The sequence below is a fragment of the Lepidochelys kempii genome, chromosome 1 (genome assembly GCF_965140285.1).
Source record: "Lepidochelys kempii isolate rLepKem1 chromosome 1, rLepKem1.hap1, whole genome shotgun sequence".
Taxonomy (NCBI): Eukaryota; Metazoa; Chordata; order Testudines; family Cheloniidae; genus Lepidochelys; species Lepidochelys kempii.
Window position 1 is genome coordinate 242,078,897 of NC_136380.1, and position 20,624 is coordinate 242,099,520.

A 20,624-nucleotide genomic window follows, 5' to 3' on the forward strand; every position below is an offset into this window, starting at 1 on the left:
TTCTAGTGCAGACAAACTATGTTCACTTATTCTCTTTTTCCTCGCAGAACATGGACTCCGAACCACAACACTTATCTTTGACAGCACTGTTTGGAAAACAAGAAAATCCTACCATTTACCAAGATCTCCCAGAACAGTCACAGAAAAAGCACCAACTTAATCTTTCTGTCAGGCAGAGGGTAGTGCGTTCCCTGTCCTATGAGGAACCTAGCAGACATTCACCCTCAGCAGAAAAGCAGCTTTGCCCAGCTATTCAAAAACTTATGGTGCGTGGGACAGACCTTCATCCACTCTCTGAGCTTCCTGAGAATCGACTGTGTGAAAACGGCAATGTCCGCTCCATAGGAGAGGTTTTCACTGGACTCTTCCAGCCTGTGACTTCTCATGGTATTGTAGCATCTCATCCAGCCCAGGACACAGCTGGCACTCAAAGCTTGTTACAGAAACTGCAGGGACAGTCAGGATCAGTGACCAAAATGGACCCAAGTGCAACAGGTACTGTAAGTTCAACAGCTTCAATCTTCAGCAGGACTTCTGCTGCTACAGCATCAGCGGCACAGATAAATAACATGACCCAGCCACATCTGGTATATTTCAATGGCTCTCTTCCAACCCAGACTTTAGGGCCTCAGACCATTGGTAAAGAACAGTCCAAAGTTCCTAGACAGCCACTTTCCCTCTCTGGCAACCAATCAACCAATTCTGGAGTGATTTCACCCCAAGAGTTACTGAAAAAACTCCAGATAGTGCAACAGGAGCAACAGTTACATGTGTCCAGCAGACCTACCTTGGCAGCTAAGTTTCCTGTAGTTACTCAGAACACCAACACTCTAAAACCTTTGGACTCCTGGATAGACAAGACATCAGGTGCACAAAAGCAGAGCCCTCTCTTTCAGGTAAACGTGATTTAAGGAACTAATGCTTGTGGGGAAGGTATCTAGGAATCTTTTGAGCTGCAGTGCAACAGAATTCAGTTTTATAAGGCGATTCTCTAATTCCCATTATTTCTCCCCTACCCCAACAAATCTCAGGCCATCAGACTCATTTTCATTTTATTTTGCTCTTGTACTGCTGGGGTCTGTGAGCCATATCCAAGTTAGTCTCAACAGAAGCAATGCTCCTATGCCAACATTAAGAAGTCCTGATTTCCCTAGCTTTAGTAATGTAAATACTGAAGGGTCTGATCTTTCCAGATCACTAATAACCATAGATGCTTCAGGCATAGATTTTTCTTACGCACTTAAGATATATACCTAATTACTGGCTTTGTGTCATTGTTTTCAAGTTCTAGTCAGATGAGTGTCTCCTACATGTGATTCAGAATCAAAATGAGTCAGCATTCCCCTTGCCCAAAGTGCCCCTTGTACATGAATTTAAACAATGTATGGAAGCGTTTCTTCACGTTCATATAGGAGCTAAAGCCAGAACAGATCAAAACATAAAAAGCTTTAGAACAGGACCAGTGAATCCCACCAATGTGATGTGACAATGAAGAAGTTGGTTACTGCCTCTGTAGGGGACCTGGTAGGACTAATCACTGGTTCTTGTATTTAACATTGTAATTTAGATTTTCTTTTCTTTCTGAACATCCTCAAATAATACTCTATCTAGGTCTGTGTTCCATCAGCATGATTTCTCTGATTCCCTTAATTAAGTAACAGTCCATTCTTTTTTAGCCACTAAGGATGAGGCAGTTCCCTACATTGCTAATCTGATTTTCTTGTGCCATAACAGCTACTTGTAGTCATTCAACAATTTTCTACTTTTTATATCAGTGTTTTTATTGAAAAATATTTCTAGTGTCTCTTTTTATCTTTCAAAAAACTAAACCTGAATGTTGGTGATTGTGCTTCATGGAACTGTCTGGCTTTGGTGCCTTAGAAAATTCAAGAAACTTGAGGAACTGTACTATTCCTATGGTGTTTCAAGAACCACCACAAGTGCGGTTACAAAATGTCACATTATAGTTGACTATTACTGCTGTCCTTGTTGCCGGAGCAGAACCACAGCTAGTTTAGCTTCCTTGTAATGGCTTCCACGCTCAAATGTCCTCACAAAAAGTCCAGTTCCAGGGTGAGCATCTAAAGACCCTCTTGGCTTCTTTGTTAACTGATAGTCTGGAAGGCCTTTAATTGTGCTGGAACCTAGCAGCCCCACTGGAAAGCTGATTGCTTTACAGTTCTGGTGAATGAAGTCCAGAAGCTGTGAGTAAGGATGTTACTTTGAAGAGCCAGAAAACTCTTCAGAAATGCTCCAAATTTGTGAATACTGAGAAGAAAAAAGTTACTAACTTTATTTTCCCAACTCACTCAAATATGGGCACACTCTTCTTGACTTTCCTCACTTTACCAGACTAGCCATAACCATCCCTTTTTACTTTAGAGAGTCTTGCTACTCGGAGAAGTCTGAAACAAAATTCTTTAATCAACTTTAATCAAGTTGATCAAAATTCTTTAATCAACTAGCCAGCAATTTGAAGCCACATTTGTCACTAAACCCACTGGTAAGAGCTGAAAATTTCCAAACTTTGGGATTCATTTGGGTAATTCTTTGTATGGTCATGTTTTCTGTGGGTTAGTCAGTGAAATTTCGCAGAAACAATTGCTTACAAAGGTGAATTTTGACTTAGCCACCAGTGGAGATTACTATTTGTGGTGACATAACTAAGGGCTTGTCTTCACATACAGCGCTACAGCAGCAGAGCTGTACCAGTGCAGCTGGCCTGCTGTAGCACTTTAGTGAAGAAGGTACTACACCAATAGGAGAGCTTCTCCTGTCAGCATAGTTAATCCACCTCCTTGAGAAGTGGTAGCTATGGCGATGCGAGAAGATCTCTTGTTGATAAAGCACTGTATACACTGGAAGGTTAGGTTGATATAACTGCATTGCTCAGGGGTGTCGATTTTTCACACCCCTGAGTGACTTAGTTATACTGATACAAGTCTGTAGTGTTGACTTGGCCTCAGTCCTAATGAATAAAAACAAAACATAAGAATGGCCATATTGGGCCAGACCAGTGGTCCATCTAGCCCAGGATCCTGTCTTTCAACAATGGCCAATGCCAGGTTCTTCAGAGGGAACAAACAGAACAGACAGTCGTTAAGTGATCCATCTCCTGTTGTCCACTCCCAGCTTTGGGCAGTCAGAGGCTAGGGACAGCCAGAGTATGGGGTTGCATTCTTGACCATCTTGGCTAATAGCCATTGATGGACCTATCCTTTATGAACAGATCTAATCTTTTTTTAAACCCCATTATAGTTTTGACCTTCACAACATCCCCTGGCAACAAGTTCCACAGGCTGATTATGCATTTTGTGAAGAAGTACCTCCTTTTGTTTGTTTTAAACGTGCTGCCTATTAACTTCATTGGGTGACCCCAGTTCTTGTGTTATATGAAGAAGTAAAGAACACTTCTTCGTTCACTTTTTACACACCATTTGTGATTTTATAGACTTCTATCAGATCTCCCCCCTTAGTCATCTCTTTTACAAGGTGAAAAGTCCCAGTCTTATTAATCTCTCCTTATAAGGAATCTGTTCCATACCATTAATAATTTTTGTTGCCCTTCTCTGTACCTTTTCCAATTCTAATATATTATTTTTGAGATGGGGAGACCAGAACTGTACACAGTATTCAAGGTGTGGCCATATCATGGGATTATATAGTGGCGTTATGGTATTATCTCTTATTATCTATCCATTTCCTAATTGGTTACCTTTTTGTTAGTAACTAAGTCACAGTAACTGCTTTTGTTTTCACTGGGTAAGGGAAATTGCATGCTATAAGTGTGAGAAGTTGTCTAACTCACTATGAAATGTGCACACAGCATGGCAAAAACGAGCTATTCCAACCTAGAAAATAGTCAAGGGTCAAGCTAAACATTATAAACCAGTTTGTACTAATAGGAAATAGCAAAAATATAAGACATCTCAGAAAAAGAAATTGATATTGATAAGAGTGATAGTGACCTCATTTTGCATGTGTTTGAAAAGGGCAAAAAAGCAGTAATTATATCTGGGTAAACCTGAGTTGGAAAGGACAACCGTTCAGAATGGAACTTGATACTGGGTTCATAATCTTAGTAATTTTACTAGAAGAATTCAAAGAGAAACAATAGCTGAGAGCAAAAATATGTACAGGGGAAAGTCATTCCAGAGATTACAACTGTAAATGTGCATAAAATGCAACAACAATTATTATAATTCCAATCGCACCTTGTTTGGCAGAGCATTACTCAAGAAGATTCATATTGACTGACAGGAGATGGCTTTATTGGCTGAGACACCAACAACCACTAGTGTACTACCTTTGAAACATTCAGCGTTGTTGAAAAGACCTATTACAGACTATAAACATGATTAAGATCTGATTAATCATTAGTACCACTACCAACCTAGATTCTGTAAGGCATGACCTATTCCATTCCATTGGGTCAGAGAGTAGACATAAACTTAGAAAGGCTAGTTAGAACAGGATTTACTATAGAATTCAGTGACTTGGCCAAGCCAGTTATACCTATTATTGAAAAAGATGGGAAGGTAAAAATCTGTAGAGACTTTAAAATCAGGGTCAATCCCTCTCAGTGTGTCTCAGTATTCTTTACTATAGACCAGTGGTTCCCATACTGGGGTTCGTGAAATGTTACAGGGGGTTCTCGGGGAAAAAAATTCCTAATGGCGGACGGAGCTGTCCCTAGGAACCCCAGGCAGCACGGGGCCAGCAGCCCAGAGCCCGTGGACTTCCAAGGGCTAAGCAGATCAAAGCAAGCATATCTATCACAGAGAAGAGATTTAAACTTCAAGACTCCTTATAAGAAATAGAAAGGGAGGTGGATATTTTTGGCTGTTTTTTAATTTAATTAGGCAGCTAGTATTGTTTTTAAAATTATTATGAAGAACAAGTTTAAGCTTGTTGTAATGTGTGTTGTTTGCCTGGACAGCTCAAGACCTGAATGCTTGTGTAGGAGGAACTCTTTGAGTTGGCTTCTTAAATACCTTCATGCTGTTTCATATCTGATACACCTTGGTGAAACATAGGAGCATTGTCTTTATAACAGGCTTATTCAAAGTGATACAAGCCATGAAAGTGAGATCTTGGAAGAGTGTTGCCGTTTTCATAATGTAATAAAAATACTGTAATGATAAATAATTAATAATAAATAGTGTGTAATAAGCATGTCATAAAAACAAATTTTATATTTCCAAGATCACTGCTTTTATAGCTTATACTCAGGTAAAGGAGAAAATCCCTGGAAATATTCATTTTTAGGAGGGGGTTCGCAAGACTTGACATTTCAGTGAAAGGGGTTCACAGGTTGTTAAAGTTTGGGAACCACTGCTGTAGACTGAAGACTTGTTTGCCACCTGTCCAGCGAATAAACATTTCAATGAAATAGGTTTGGCACAAATACATTTTACATGCTGATGCAAGATTAGTCAAAGCAGATCCTGACAATAAATGCACCGAAAAGTCTGTTCCTTATAATTGTTTATCATTTGGTATGGTATCTGCTCCTACTACAGATCAAAGGACAGTAAAGCAAATTTTATGATGTCTGCCAGGAATAGAATGCTGTCTCAACAATATCTTCATTATTGGGAAAAAAAGACAAAGGGTATTTAAGGAACAGATAAGATTCTTCAATGATGAGGAGAGACTATAGCTTGCATTTTCTCAACAGTCCTGACACATTGCAAACCCAGTTTTAAATTGGCTTGTGATGTATCTCCATATGGCATAAGAACTTTCAACTCCCATATGGAAAGGAAAGACTAGTTGCCGGGAAAAATAGTAAAAGCTGAACAGAGTTATGCCCAAGTCTACAAAGGATGCACTCAGCCTAGTGCTAGACTGATTCAGGAAAGTATCCATATTAAAGGCAACAAGTAAGCATGTTTAATTCCCAATGGGAAAGCATTGATCCCTAATGGAATTTAAGAATCTGTTCTGAACAGGGATGTTCTTAAGTACATGCTTAAGTGTTTTCATGAATTTATGCCACGATCATAAGAATACCTACCGTAGCCTTGACATTATACAAATAATGTATTCTATTTACAATAAACCACTTACCCCACTTCTTAGACCAGCCGTAAATCAGTTACACACTTTCAATATAGGGCGTTATTTCTATCTGCATAAATGTGGTATTTTGCAGTGGTGGTTGTACTCAGTGGTGGTACAACTGGTATATTTTATTTGTCACAAATAAAACATTTAATACATTTGAAAAATACCATAATTTCTGAATTAAACTTGGAAAGACACTTTTTTAAGGTATGACAGGCCAGTTCATGAAAATGCCTAGAAACATTTACCTCATAGTGGAATGAACTTTCCAGTCACAAAAGATTCTTTCATACCAGATGAGGTACTTGGGTAATAATTAACCTGCAATCACAAATATTTAAGAAAGGGAGTTTCTGAACAGCAGTAATAACTAGGCTGCAGATAAATTTGGCATCCAGGGTTTGAATTTCAGATGTAATCAACAGCAGAAGAGTGCACCAGTTGTCTAGAAGAGCATGGCAACAAAACCATGTTTGTTACCCTGGTTTTAACCAACAAAATCTTGGCAACAGCTACATCTGGAATTTGCGGAGACATTTTTATGTGAAATGTTTTTAGTCCTAAGTGATACTTGCTAAAAATGTCCAGAAGTCCATAACACGTACTCTAACTACTAATGGTCTAAGAGACTCATTTGATACATATATGGAATTCTAAGCAGCTAATGTGTGATAGTAGGCCCCAATTTACATTACAAGAATTCCAGTACATTTCTCAGCTCAAAAAATATAACAAAAATTCACCAAGTGCCATGTTATCCAGCTGCTAACAGCATTGCTGAATACTAAACAGAGACATTTAAGTAAATACTTTGTTTCAAAGCAGCATATTTTTTCTTGTTGTCCTATTGCAGTGCTATACAACTGACAACAAACTAAACTCCTGTTGTGCTGATGGTGAGTCAGAGACTTAAGTCTTGATGTGGTGAAGCTAGAGATAAATCAGTGCATGTTGAATGAACAAGCAACTCAGGTTAAATTCAGAAAAAAAATCGTTAGCAACATTTTTAGGAAGGTGATTTGTGTCCTTATGAGGAATTATTCAAAGATAAGAGAAATGGCTGACTGGCAAAGTAGTGTCAAAATAGACTGAGCGCTGGTCTACACTACTGCGGTAAATCGATCTGACTTACGCAACTTCAGTTATGTGAATAACGTAAATGAAGTTGACATAGTTAGATCCATTACTGTGGTGGCTACACTGTGCTGTGTCGATGGGAGAGCTTCTCCCGTTGACTTCTCTTATGCTTCTCGGAGAAGTGCTCTTCCATCCATTTAGCATGTCTTCACCAGAACTGCTAAATCAACACTCACTGCATCAATTGCAGTGGTGTCGATTTACTGGTAAGTGTAGACATGCCCTGAGTGTCCTACATTGGCAATGTTGAATTTGGCACCTACACACCTGCTAGCTTAAGAGATCATCTCAAAGGTGTTTTATCTGAAATTACTCCATTACCAAAGATTCTTTAGTACCTTCAAGCCATAGTAATCACACTCAAAGAAAGTTGCAGGAGGTACTACAGAGATTACAATAATAGTACCAGAATTAACCTCTGACATTTCCAATGGAAGTTCAGAAGCCATTGGATAAATTTTATCACTTGGGTAACTGAAAATGTCTGAACTAGATAGCTAAACTGAAAAAAGTCTCCTTTGTGTTGAAGGAGACTGTCCTCTGCGTGTAAGGAAGCTACTTAAATGCTAGAATTTATGAACATGTAGAATCTCATTTGTTAACAACAAATTTTTAAATGTGTTACACAGAAAATTTAAGACTTCATTTACAAGAAATAGGTACATATATTTTCTATTCTTATCCTGAGACAAATATTTTAGGTGTGAGGATCACTTAGGTATTGCATTAGCCAAATATTAGCTTGCTCAGTCACCAGTACATGGCAGGGTTGCTTACACACTGAGCCTCTGTTTTACGTATACTAGTGAAAAGCAGTTCCTCTCCATGAAAAACACATAATTCTTAAGTAATGCCTACTAAACTACATTGTATATTTGCTTATGACTAGAATAAGTCCATGCTATTAAAAGCACAACATACTACCTCTAAACTTCTGTTACAGATTCTTATTCCTCAGATTGTATACAGCAAAGTGGTAACTTGGATTTTTAAGAACCTGACACTGAATCCAAATTCTGTAGAAGCATATTACTTTTATTTTAGCTAGAAACATCGCTGCCAGCATTAGTCATTTTGTTAGAACAGAACCACTAATAAGTAACACTAGGGGCCACCAGTGTTCCAAGCACAGACATGAATGTACCACCTTCCCTGTTGGCTGTCAGCAGCCACACAATGAGTTTGGGGAGACCTGCCATTACCATGCAGGGAACACAGACTTGCTTCTTTCTGTTATGATTGTGGGGGAATAGCAATTGCAGGTAAATAGTTTTTTTTAAAAGCTATCTGGCTTTGAAAAGCAGAGAAACAACAGTGCAGTTAGTGAGAGGCATTGGCACAGTATACATATTGCATGCTTTTTCATATCCACAGATCCTTTTAGAAAGTTTTTCTGCTCCTGTAAATTTACCATCACAAAGTAGCTTGAGAACTTAGTCCTTTTCTCTCTCTCTCACTCTTTTGAGTGACTGCCTACTATGGTAAATAGTGCCCAAATAGTTTAGATAAAATAACAGTAAATATTTGTTTTGTTGTTATCATGTTGGTCCCAGGATATTCGAGACACAATGTGAGTGAGGTAATATCTTTTACTGGATTTACTTCTGTTGTTGAGAGATATAAACTTTCAAGATTACATAGAGCTTTAGAAGATGCTACTATGGATGTTTGTCCATATTAAAAAAAAAAAACAAACAACAATCATGACAATATTGCTCCCCCCCTGGGGAGCCTCTCAAATAACGCCGGATACTTGAGCAGTGAGGAAAGCTACAGATTAGAATTAAGGTCCATTACTACAGCTTTGTGGCAAACATTTAGAGAGCACTTGTCACATTATCTTATTCCTACCAGCATGGTGGGGTGCTCCACATTTAATAGTTCTAAATATACCCCAAAATTAAAAGGATAAAACTCTGCAGGCTCACAATCTACTTTCAAATCAGTATGTGCCTCCCTACTTAGACTAAAATTAAGGGAACACTGACAGAATCATATTAGCATCTAGGGGCCACAGCAATGGTTCCCTCAACCCACCTAGCAATATTGTTAACCTATCCAACTATACTCTCAGCCCAGCAGAAGCAGCTGTTCTATCTCGGGGCCTCTCCTTCTGCCCCTCCACCCCCACGAACATGATACAGTTCTGTGGTGACCTAGAATCCTATTTTCGACGTCTCCAACTCAAGGAATATTTCCAAAATACCTCTGAACAACATACTAATCCACAGAGGTCTCCCTACCAACACTACAGAAAGAGGGATTCTAGGTGGACTCCTCCTGAAGGTCGAAACAGCAGACTGGACTTCTACATAGAGTGCTTCCGCCGACGTGCACGGGCTGAAATTGTGGAAAAGCAGCATCACTTGCCCCATAACCTCAGCCATGCGGAACGCAATGCCATCCACAGCCTCAGAAACAACTCTGACATCATAATCAAAAAGGCTGACAAAGGAGGTGCTGTTGTCATCATGAATAGGTCGGAATATGAACAAGACGTTGCTCAGCAGCTCTCCAACACGAGTTTCTACAAGCCATTACCCTATGATCCCACTGAGAGTTACCAAAAGCAACTACAGCATTTGCTCAAGAAACTTCTTGAAAAAGCACAAGATCAAATCCGCACAGACACACCCCTGGAACCCCGACCTGGGATATTCTATCTACTACCCAAGATCCATAAACCTGGAAATCCTGGGCGCCCCATCATCTCAGGCATTGGCACCCTGACAGCAGGATTGTCTGGCTATGTAGACTCCTTCCTCAGGCCCTACGCAACCAGCACTCCCAGCTACCTTCGAGACACCACTGACTTCCTGAGGAAACTTCAATCCATCGGTGATCTTCCTGATAACACCATCCTGGCCACTATGGATGTAGAAGCCCTCTACACCAACATTCCACACAAAGATGGACTACAAGCCGTCAGGAACACTATCCCCGATAATGTCACGGCTAACCTGGTGGCTGAACTTTGTGACTTTGTCCTTACCCATAACTATTTCACATTTGGGGACAATGTATACCTTCAGATCAGCGGCACTGCTATGGGTACCCGCATGGCCCCACAGTATGCCAACATTTTTATGGCTGATTTAGAACAACGCTTCCTCAGCTCTCGTCCCCTAAAGCCCCTACTCTACTTGCGCTATATTGATGACATCTTCATCATCTGGACCATCTTTTCATCATGGAAAAGAAGCCCTTGAGGAATTCCACCATGATTTCAACAATTTCCATCCCACCACCAACCTCAGCCTGGTCCAGTCCACACAAGAGATCCACTTCCTGGACACTACAGTGCTAATAAACAATGGTCACATAAACACCACCCTATACCGGAAACCTACTGACCGCTATTCCTACCTGCATGCCTCCAGCTTTCACCCTGACCACACCACACGACCCATCGTCTACAGCCAAGCTCTGCGATACAACCGCATTTGCTCCAACCCCTCAGACAGAGACAAACACCTACAAGATCTCTGTCAAGCTTTCTTACAACTACAATACCCACCTGCAGAAGTAAAGAAACAGATTGACAGAGCCAGAAGAGTTCCCAGAAGTTACCTACTACAGGACAGGCCTAACAAAGAAAATAACAGAACGCCACTAGCCGTCACCTTCAGCCCCCAACTAAAACCCCTCCAACGCATTATTAAGGATCTACAACCTATCCTAAAGGATGACCCAACACTCTCACAAATCTTGGGAGACAGGCCAGTCCTTGCCTACAGACAGCCCCGCAACCTGAAGCAAATACTCACCAACAACCACATACCACACAACAGAACCACTAACCCAGGAACTTATCCTTGCAACAAAGCCCGTTGCCAATTGTGCCCACTTATCTATTCAGGGGACACCATCACAGGGCCTAATAACATCAGCCACACTATCAGAGGCTCGTTCACCTGCACATCCACCAATGTGATATATGCCATCATGTGCCAGCAATGCCCCTCTGCCATGTACATTGGTCAAACTGGACAGTCTCTATGTAAAAGAATAAATGGACACAAATCAGATGTCAAGAATTATAACATTCATAAACCAGTCGGAGAACACTTCAATCTCTCTGGTCACGCAATCACAGACATGAAGGTCGCTATCTTAAAACAAAAAAACTTCAAATCCAGACTCCAGCGAGAAACTGCTGAATTGGAATTCATTTGCAAATTGGATACTATTAATTTAGGCTTCAATAGAGACTGGGAGTGGCTAAGTCATTATGTAGCCTATTTCCCCTTGTTTTTTCCTACCCCTCCCCCCCCAGATGTTCTGGTTTAACTTGGATTTAAACTTGGAGAGTGGTCAGTTTGGATGAGCTATTACCAGCAGGAGAGTGAGTTTGTGTGTGTATGGGGGTGGGGGTGTGTGTGAGAAAACCTGGATTTGTGCTGGAAATGGCCCACCTTGATTATCATGCACATTGTAGGGAGAGTGGTCACTTTGGATGAGCTATTACCAGCAGGATAGTGAGTTTGTGTGTGTGGTTTTTGGGAGGGGGGGGAGGGGGTGAGAGAACCTGGATTTGTGCAGGAAATGGCCCAACTTGATTATCATGCACATTGTGTAAAGAGTTGTCACTTTGGATGGGCTATCACCAGCGGAAGAGTGAATTTGTGTGGGGGGGTGGAGGGTGAGAAAACCTGGATTTGTGCTGGAAATGGCCCAACCTGATGATCACTTTAGATAAGCTATTACCAGCAGGACAGTGGGGTGGGAGGAGGTATTGTTTCATATTCTCTGTGTGTATATAAAGTCTGCTGCAGTTTCCACGGTATGCATCCGATGAAGTGAGCTGTAGCTCACGAAAGCTCATGCTCAAATAAATTAGTTAGTCTCTAAGGTGCCACAAGTACTCCTTTTCTATTAGCATCTAGGTTTCTGGTAAAGATGTTCTCTTTTTCTTTAACGGTTTTTTTAGTCTAGTGCATTGAGCATGGGCCAGGAAGTCAAAACTAGATTCTGTTCCTGACTCTGCCAACAACTCATTATGGAACTTTGGGCAAGTCACATAACCTCCTGTTCCTGTTTTCCTATCTGTAAAATGAGGATGCATACCCCGCAAAGTATTTTGAGAGCTATAGATGAAAAGTGCTATACAGCACTATTAAGTTCAAAATATTTATTAAAGTACACTCTCATATTAGCAAGCATATTCTCAAAACCCAAACTGGGGGACATGTAAGGACCATCCTTATCAGAAGGACATCAAATGTTGCAGTTTGTCATTCTTCTACAGTGCTAGTATTTATAATAGTTTAACTTTTATAATAAGATGATTTTATATTTAAGTAATTTGCTGCGTATATAGACTTATTACACTTGAGATTCAGTACTGTGATCTTGAATTGGATGGGTGGTTTTGGGCCCCAGATACTCTTTTTCCTCCGTGTATCCCTGCGTATCTGCTCTTGTGATCTCTTTCAGCCTGGAGTCCTCTTACCCCTGTATTCTTAGTGAATATACACATTGCTTAAATGCTTCCATTTTTTATTAATCTGTGTATGGGCAGGTCATCTCACCTCAGCGCATTCCTGCTACTGTGACTCCTGCACTGCTGATGTCCCCCATGCTGTTCACACAGTCCACACTTGCTCCACCAAAGGCAAGTGAAAGTGGGTGCTTACCACCAGCAAATCAAGAATCTGCTGCCAATTCAGCTAGCCTTCTCCTTCCTATGCAGAATCCTGAGTCATCTTGCGTAAACAGCAACTCATTGACCAAGATGCAGCTGCAGGAAACTCTTTTACACCTGATCCAGGTAAAGAATCAGAAACATTCCCCCTTTGCTTGTATCCCTCCTTTCCATTTTGATTTAAATACCTCTGATGGATAATTGGTGCCATCCACCAGTCTGAATGATAGATTAGTAAACTAAAATGTCCACTGTGAGTTGTACTATTTCTGGCTGTATAGTAAAGAAGCACTAAATCATTGGCTAAGGAGATAATAGTCCCTCTTGCTACAGTTTTGGTTTAACTGTGTTTTGATTAATGTATGCAGTTCAGGGTGCAACAGTTCAAGAATGATAATAAATTTGAGGGGATTCAGGGGAGAGAACAAGGATGTTAAGGGCTTACAGGAATTGGTTTAAAGGTGAAAACTACTTACATGTATGTAGTTTAGCTAAAAGATGAGCATCTCAGTGGCAATACTTTGGAAATCCTTAAAAGATATCCATGTTGAGGACAGGAGAAGTTCAAGTAGGAATAAGGAATAATGGGATGAAGATGAGCAAGTAAAAACGAAGGATAAATATCCAGAAAATATTTTAACAGGATCCGTTAAGTGTAGTTTTCCAGCTTGAGTTACTCAGATATAGGCTTGACAAAACACGCAGGAATATTATGTAGAAAACAATCCTGTATTTGTCACAGGGTAGAATGAGTACTCTTTGGGGATCCTTCCTATCTTCAAATTCTATGGATACTAGAAAGAGTGGTTTTAAAGGGGATGTGGTAAATGCCAAAGGTAAATATACATAATTTATAAGGAATAAAGAGGGACAGGTCTTGGGTTCCAATTTCTAAGCCCAGGCTACTTGCCTACATAAGTGTAGACCCTCTACTTAGCAGGGAAGAACAACAAGGGTTATTTGTGGCACCTTAGAGACTAACAAATTTATTTGGGCATAAGCTTTCATGGGCTAAAACGCACTTCATCAGATGCATAGAGAGGAAAATACAGTAGGAAGAGATAGATAGATATACAGAGTACACAAAAAGATGGGGGTTGCCTTACCAATTCTAAGGAGACAATTCAATTAAAGTGGGCTATTATTAGCAGGAGGAAAAATCACAGCTAATAATAGCCCACTTTAATTGAATTGTCTCATTAGAATTGGTAAGGCAACCCTCATCTTTTCGTGTGTGTGTGTTCATGTTCCTACTGTATTTTCCACTCCATGCATCTGATGAAGTGGGTTTTAGCCCACAAAAGCTTATGCTCAAATAAAATTTTAGTCTCTAAGGTGCCACAAGTACTTCTTGTTGTTTTTGCTGATTCAGACTAACACGGCTACCACTCTGAAACTTAGCAGGGAAGGTGAGCTAATAACTGATGACCTCAAGAAGGCTGAGGTGTTTAATGAGTATTTTGCTTCAGTCATCTCTAAAAATGTTAGAGGACCAGATACTCAAAACAATTAACATTAACAAGGAGGAAGGAATGCAAAATAGGAAAAGAATATTTAGATAAGTTACATGTATTGAAGCTTGTAGGGCCTAATGGTTCTCATCCTAGGGTATTTAAGGAACTAGCTAAAGCAATCTGAGAACCGTTAGCAATTATCTTCAAGAACTCATGGAGGACAGGTGAAGTCCAGAGGGCTGGAGAAGGGCAAATATAATACTTATCTTTAAAAAGGGAAACAAAGAGAACCTGGAGAATTATAGGATCAGTCCACCTAATTTGTATAATGGAATGCAGAGTGTGTTTATAAATAAGGTTAAGGTTTTGTCATGGTTATTTTTAGTAAAAATCACGGACGGGTTGTGGGCAATAAACAGGTTGCGTGATCTGTTTGTGACTTTTACTAAAAATAACCAGGGGGGATGACAGCCCAAGCCCCATAAAAGTCAGAAATTATTACAACAAAAATAAAGAGAAAACACAACTGGTGCCTAACTTAACAAACTACGTTAGATTCAAAGTTTCCTCAGCACATGCTTTCAGCAGTCTTACTGACCAAACTCTTTAGGACAAAACCCCTCCCCCAGAGTCCCTGGTTGTTTCCTTTGTCTCTTCAGGTGCAATGAATATGATGGGCAGGGGGAGTGAGGGAGCTATCTTGTGGTATCTGCCCCTGCTTTTTATATTTTCAGTCCCACTCTTGAAAAACATTTCCAGGTGGGAGCAAGGGGACAGGCAATCTTTGTTGAAGGAAACTCCATGATGTTCTTTTGCTAACATGTAGATTTTTGCCTCTGCCCACTTTCCTGCCAAAGAATGGCCACTTAGCAGGTAATGGTCCATCAGCCTTGTTTACACCTGGCTGAGGCATCAGCTTGCCCTTTGTCTCTGAGGAACTGGTTTGGCCACTCCTCAGACTTATCTGGAAAACATACTTTTAGTCATTATTTCAGCTTATGTTTATAACTTCACATATAACGTTGCTACATGCATTTTACCATATTATATTATATATCAGCAAATTGAGTTTTCAAATGATACCTTTCAAGGGATACTTTGTACAAAGATTATTGCAATCATATGTAGAGTGTGAACACAGTTATGTTCTGTCCCAAGTATCATGCATTTTACTCTTTGAAGCTTTGTCTGCAAAATGTACACATGGGCAGGTTCTTCCCAATGTCTATAAAAATTAATTGGGTTGCTTGGAAATTATTTGCTGTTTAAAACACTCTGCATTTGATACTGGATGGCAGCTTCATACCCGTTGTCTCCTGATTTGCATCATCAATTTCATATGCTTCTGACTTTCCCCAAGGAATGTCCTAATTTTAGTTATCCTCCTATGCTCATGCATGGGTTGGTTCATTCCCTCGTAATTTGAGTTCTGTTCCTCCACTCTGCCAGGCTGTCAGGTTTGGAAGCAGTAGTTCTGAAATTGTAGTGTGCAAAATCCTGGTGGTCTGCAAAATGAACCATTTTGAGAACCAGTCAGTGTGGCATATTGCAGTTTTGGGAAGGGAGATGGTCCATGGAAAAATATTTTAGTGCAAAATGGTCTGCAGAGTGGAAAAAGTTTGAGAACTACTATCCTAAAGAGTCATAGAGTTCAAAGCCAAAAGGGACCACCAGATCATCTAGTCTGACCGCCTGTATATCACAGGTCACCAACACCACCCAGCATCTGCTAAACTAGCAACTGAAATTAGAACAAAGCCTACAGCCTTTTGGAGACTAAATTATTATGTGCTACAGGCAGACAACAGGAGGGACCAAGTTGCACCAGTGACTGAGACCCTTGCAGTGGCTGGGAATTGATTGATAGAGATACCCGGATGATCCCAGCAAATGACCCATATCCCATGATGCAGAGGAAGGCTCAAACCCCCAAGATCACTGACAGTCTGACTTGAGGGAAAATTCCTTCCCAACTCCACATATGAGGATCAGTTAGACCCTAAGCAGGTGATCAAGAATCAGCCAGCTATTTAAGAGTGCATGGGTGGAGGAACCAGTGCAGATTAAGATCATTAAGGCCAATGGCATTCAGTGCAGGTGCAGCAATTTGACTGCATGGAATTTAGTGTAGGAACAGGAAGAAACTCAGCCCACCTGCTCACCCAGGCACTTTGGTATTATTATTGCAGTAGTGGGTGGGGAACAGAAACTATGTAAAGGACCTCCTAGATATGTGATCATTAGGGTGACGAGAAGAAATTGCAAGTATATGTTATCACTACAGAAGTCTTGCAGGGCAGGAAAGAGAAAAGTCTGACTTTCACCCAGCCAACGCTATCATGAATTTCCAAAATTTCCTGGTTTCCGTGTCTTCAACTCTTCTAAAAGAGATAAGAGAATTCCCCCTTTTCTTATGCTGCCAATGTGTGCAAAAATGTTGTTAAAGCTTTTAGCTGGAAGTAACAACGTGTTTGGGTTTTGTGTTCTGTTTTTGTGTGTTTGATGATGAAAACTCCCTGCCAGTGCCAATTTTGACTGGGATGTTATGGTTGAAAATTAATTAGACCTTGAAATGTAAAGAATTCAGAATCACAGCTTGAGAACTGTGATCTTCCAGTAACAAGTCTTATTTATTTTGTTTTTCAGAATGATGACAACTTCTTAAACATTATCTATGAAGCTTATCTCTTCAGTGTGAAAAAGGCATCAATCAAAAAGTCTATGTAAAAGAGAATTTTAAAATTAAATTTCTATGACTTCCTGAACTCCAGGAAGAAAAATTCTCTCATGCCATGGTGTTACATTGTTTAAAAGCTTCTGCCGTTAAAAACAATAAAATGAAATAAACGGTCCTAGACTTTTTAGATACACTTAAATATTGCTTGTTGGCAAGTACATGCTGTACTGAAAAATGTGTGGGTGAAAACTGCTTTCCTGGGGGCGAGGGTAACAACACTGCTAAAGACTTAATCACAAAATTTCTTAAATTATTTTTCTTACATGGGCCTGTTGCTAGATGAATTATATTTCCTTCATAAAGACTCTGTTTTCAGAGTTCATTTTTCTTTTTATTTATGGCTGTGGTTATTCATGGACTAGATATTTAACGTGTTTTTTTCTCGGATAGATGTTATCACTTCCATTACTCAACACTATTTCACAATGAACAGTGCCCATTCCTGGCCACCATGTGGCAGTGTTGGACTGTTTTTAAGTATATGACGATACTGGTGAAATTTTGGAAGAGGAATGATCTTTTGAATCAGGGGTGGTTCCGTCACCTTTTCTAACCAAAAAAAAAAAAATTGTTTCAAAGAAAGTGGTAACATTTTTCCTCAAATTTTTTTTTATGAAAATCAGTTTCTGTTTTGTCTTCAAAATATTTATAGCCAGCTGTAGAAATGGAACTCTGAGCAGTTCTTTAAAATTATAGGGTGGCCCTTTTGTTTGTGACTGTTCTTGCTGTTAACGTAGATCTGATGTGGCATTAGCGTCATTTTTCTGTGCTTCTGGAAACAATCTGCATAATCATAAGCAATATGTAAACTGGTCAAGAAAACAGTTACTTGGTTTATAAGTCCTTTTTTAGTATGTTCCAAGAGCAGAAAATAAAATGGATTAGCCAGAGTGTGCAGTGGATTAATTTTACTACCACATGGACTAAGTATTTAATTCTGAAAGGTCAGTTGTCAAGTTTAAGCTCTGAATTTAGTATACTTCCAAACTTGTATAGGAATGAAGTAGATTACAGTGAGCAATGTGCTCCACATTAACACATTTTTAAATCAATCAGACTAAACAAACAAACGTGGTGTTTTTAGTTCTTACATGCTTCAATGGCAGATGGTATGTGTAAAGCCATGGTTTGTTCATAGTCCCCATCGAAGAAAAAAATCAGTCCAAATTTTTTTCTACTCTGTAATGCTACAGTATAAAAATGGTACTTTCTTATTCACCAGAACTGTTTCCTTTGTGGTTTCAGAGCAAGATCTGTTGATTGTAATGACAAAAGTATGTTTTTACTGCTTTACTCCCAGTACTGTTGAGGCAAATCAGCAAAGGCCTTGTCTACATGGGCATATGTGTTCAGTATTATATACGGTGTGAATTTAAACTGATATAATTCTTCGGTTATATAGCGCGCACACACACACACACACCTATGTGAACACTCTAATTCTGGTATAAGAGTGGCTTTTTTCCGTTTAATTTATGTTGTTTGGGAATGAGTTTAAACTAAACTGAAAATAGCCATTCTTATACCAGAATTAGTATGTCCACATAGGGGTTATACCTATGTAACTATGTAGAACCGGTAAAACTTTCCCATGTAGGCAAGCCCTAAGAGAGCAAGGTGGATTCTATTTCTTTTTGGTAATCAACAAAATGCTTTAGTAAGTTTCAGTCACTTATAACTATACAAACCCACTGAAGGCAACAGGTTGCACAGGTATCATGTAGGGCATACTTTGAAGAGAAGGGGCCTGATTCTGATCTCACATCCATTATACAGAGGTGTGATTCTATTGATTTAATTGAAGTCACTCTTGATTCACAAAGGTGTAAGTTAAATTGGAATCAAGACCAGTGGGTTTGCATGAGTGTAATCAAGGGCCTGATGTAATTTGAGGATGATAGACATGTATAGCTAAAGTCTTAATTTGGCCTGTAGAAGCTTTATTACTAATAATGTGCTAAAAGGAATGATCTTAGTTTGACGGTGATACATCCCAAATTGAGTTTTTTGCAAGCCTGTCACAGGTGGAGCATTCTTACTTATAAAATAAGCACATTTGATATAGACATAATTGAGATCAAATTATGCCATTTTTGCATTTGCTTTTTGGAGTAGAACAGCATTTCAAGAAATTCTGAATTTAAAAAAATTACTTTAAACCTTGACTTTTTCAGCAGCCTCTTGGTATGCATCAAAAACAGTGGTACTGGCTCTCTTTCAAATTGATAATATACTTGACCACAAAAAACAAACAAACTTTGAAACAAACATTGTCTGGTAGGAGCAGATAATGTGGTATCACAGAAGCAAACTGTGAAGTATCTTTTTCCATTTTTCTGATCACATATGCACAATGTAACGTTTCAGAATTGTTCTTCATACACCCATGCCTCACTGCCTGAGGGAGAGAATACCCAGGATTTCTTAGGAGGCAATATTCATCTCCTGAGGGAGAGTTAGGATGAGAAGAGGTGAGATGGGCCTATTCTCTTGGCTGACTTGTGTGCTTACCTAGAGGAGCAGAGGGAAAAAAGATAGAATGAGGCTCAGAAAGAAATCCCAAATTCTTAGCTGCGGGAAAAGAAGGATGCTGAGATCCACCACAAGGGTGAAGTCAAGTTGCATGGTAGCTGAATGTAGAGAGACTTGGGTTGGGGGGGAGTGACTGGAATATTATCTGGTAGATGTGGTTAAGAGAAGGAAGGAAGGAGCACGAGAGAATGAGCAAATTTGAAGTATCTTTGTGTCAGAATATGGCCCCTATAGTCAGAGCCATCCACAACTATAGAAAAGCTGGAACTTCTCCAGACATTTCTTAACTAGCAGCTGAGATCTTTAATGCTATGTTCTGTTTAATAACATGTTTGTTTTTAAAGCATAAAACCAAATACCTGGTCATTTTCCTTTACACAGCCCATGTCTGCATGTATGTCAGAACCCTTTCTGTTAGGTTTTGTAGGTCACCTCAAAACTAAAGTGGTTTAGAACAGTTGGGGTCTCTGAACTGGTTTGGTATTAAGGCACTCTTAAGGGCTCCTTAATAGCTGAAGGCCACCTCAGTTAAGGCAGCATTGCTGAAGTGATAGCAGTGCTTTTCTCTACCCGGCTTTCATCTCTTCTAAAAAAAAAAAGAGGCAAGCATTCAGGTCAGGAAATATGAAAGGATCAAGTGAACATGCTGTAGAAATGTCCATGTTGCACATCTGTCATATATTTTATTCCTCTTTAGCCATGATTCTCTTTAATATGCTACTGTGAGGTTCAGCTGGCTCTGTTAACACTTCTGTAGAGAATGTAACTTTCTGGGATTTCCTTTTTTATATGCTGTACTTCTCAGTCTTACCATTTCATTTGTATTAATTTTCAATTTAATTTCACTTTTTGACTGCCTACAAAACTTCTTTTACATAAAACTCACCAGGAAGATGGTAAATAGCAGAAACCCAGTGAAGTGCTGGAGCATGATCTCTGATTAATCCTGTCTCTGTCAGTGTTATAATTATAATGGAAATATATTATACTCAGTGAAAGCATCCACACCTGTCCCCAGGCTCCTCTCATAGAAAATTCAAATTTTTAATCT

The 20,624-nt window shown here is 39.6% G+C and overlaps 1 protein-coding gene across 4 annotated transcripts in view; it reads left to right on the forward strand.

Annotated features, from left to right (window-relative positions):
* The window catches only part of DCP1B (decapping mRNA 1B), a 63,951-nt gene extending 44,224 nt beyond the window's left edge, over positions 1 to 19,727 (forward strand). For all 4 annotated transcript variants that reach the window (XM_073320082.1, XM_073320100.1, XM_073320109.2 and 1 more), the window contains 3 exons: positions 48 to 896; positions 12,728 to 12,976; positions 16,951 to 19,727. In XM_073320082.1, coding sequence (XP_073176183.1) covers positions 48 to 896; positions 12,728 to 12,976; positions 16,951 to 17,031 — 1,179 coding nt within the window. In that variant the 3' untranslated portion in view covers positions 17,032 to 19,727. The remainder of the gene's footprint in view (positions 1 to 47; positions 897 to 12,727; positions 12,977 to 16,950) is intronic.
* The last annotated feature ends 897 nt before the right edge of the window (positions 19,728 to 20,624 follow it).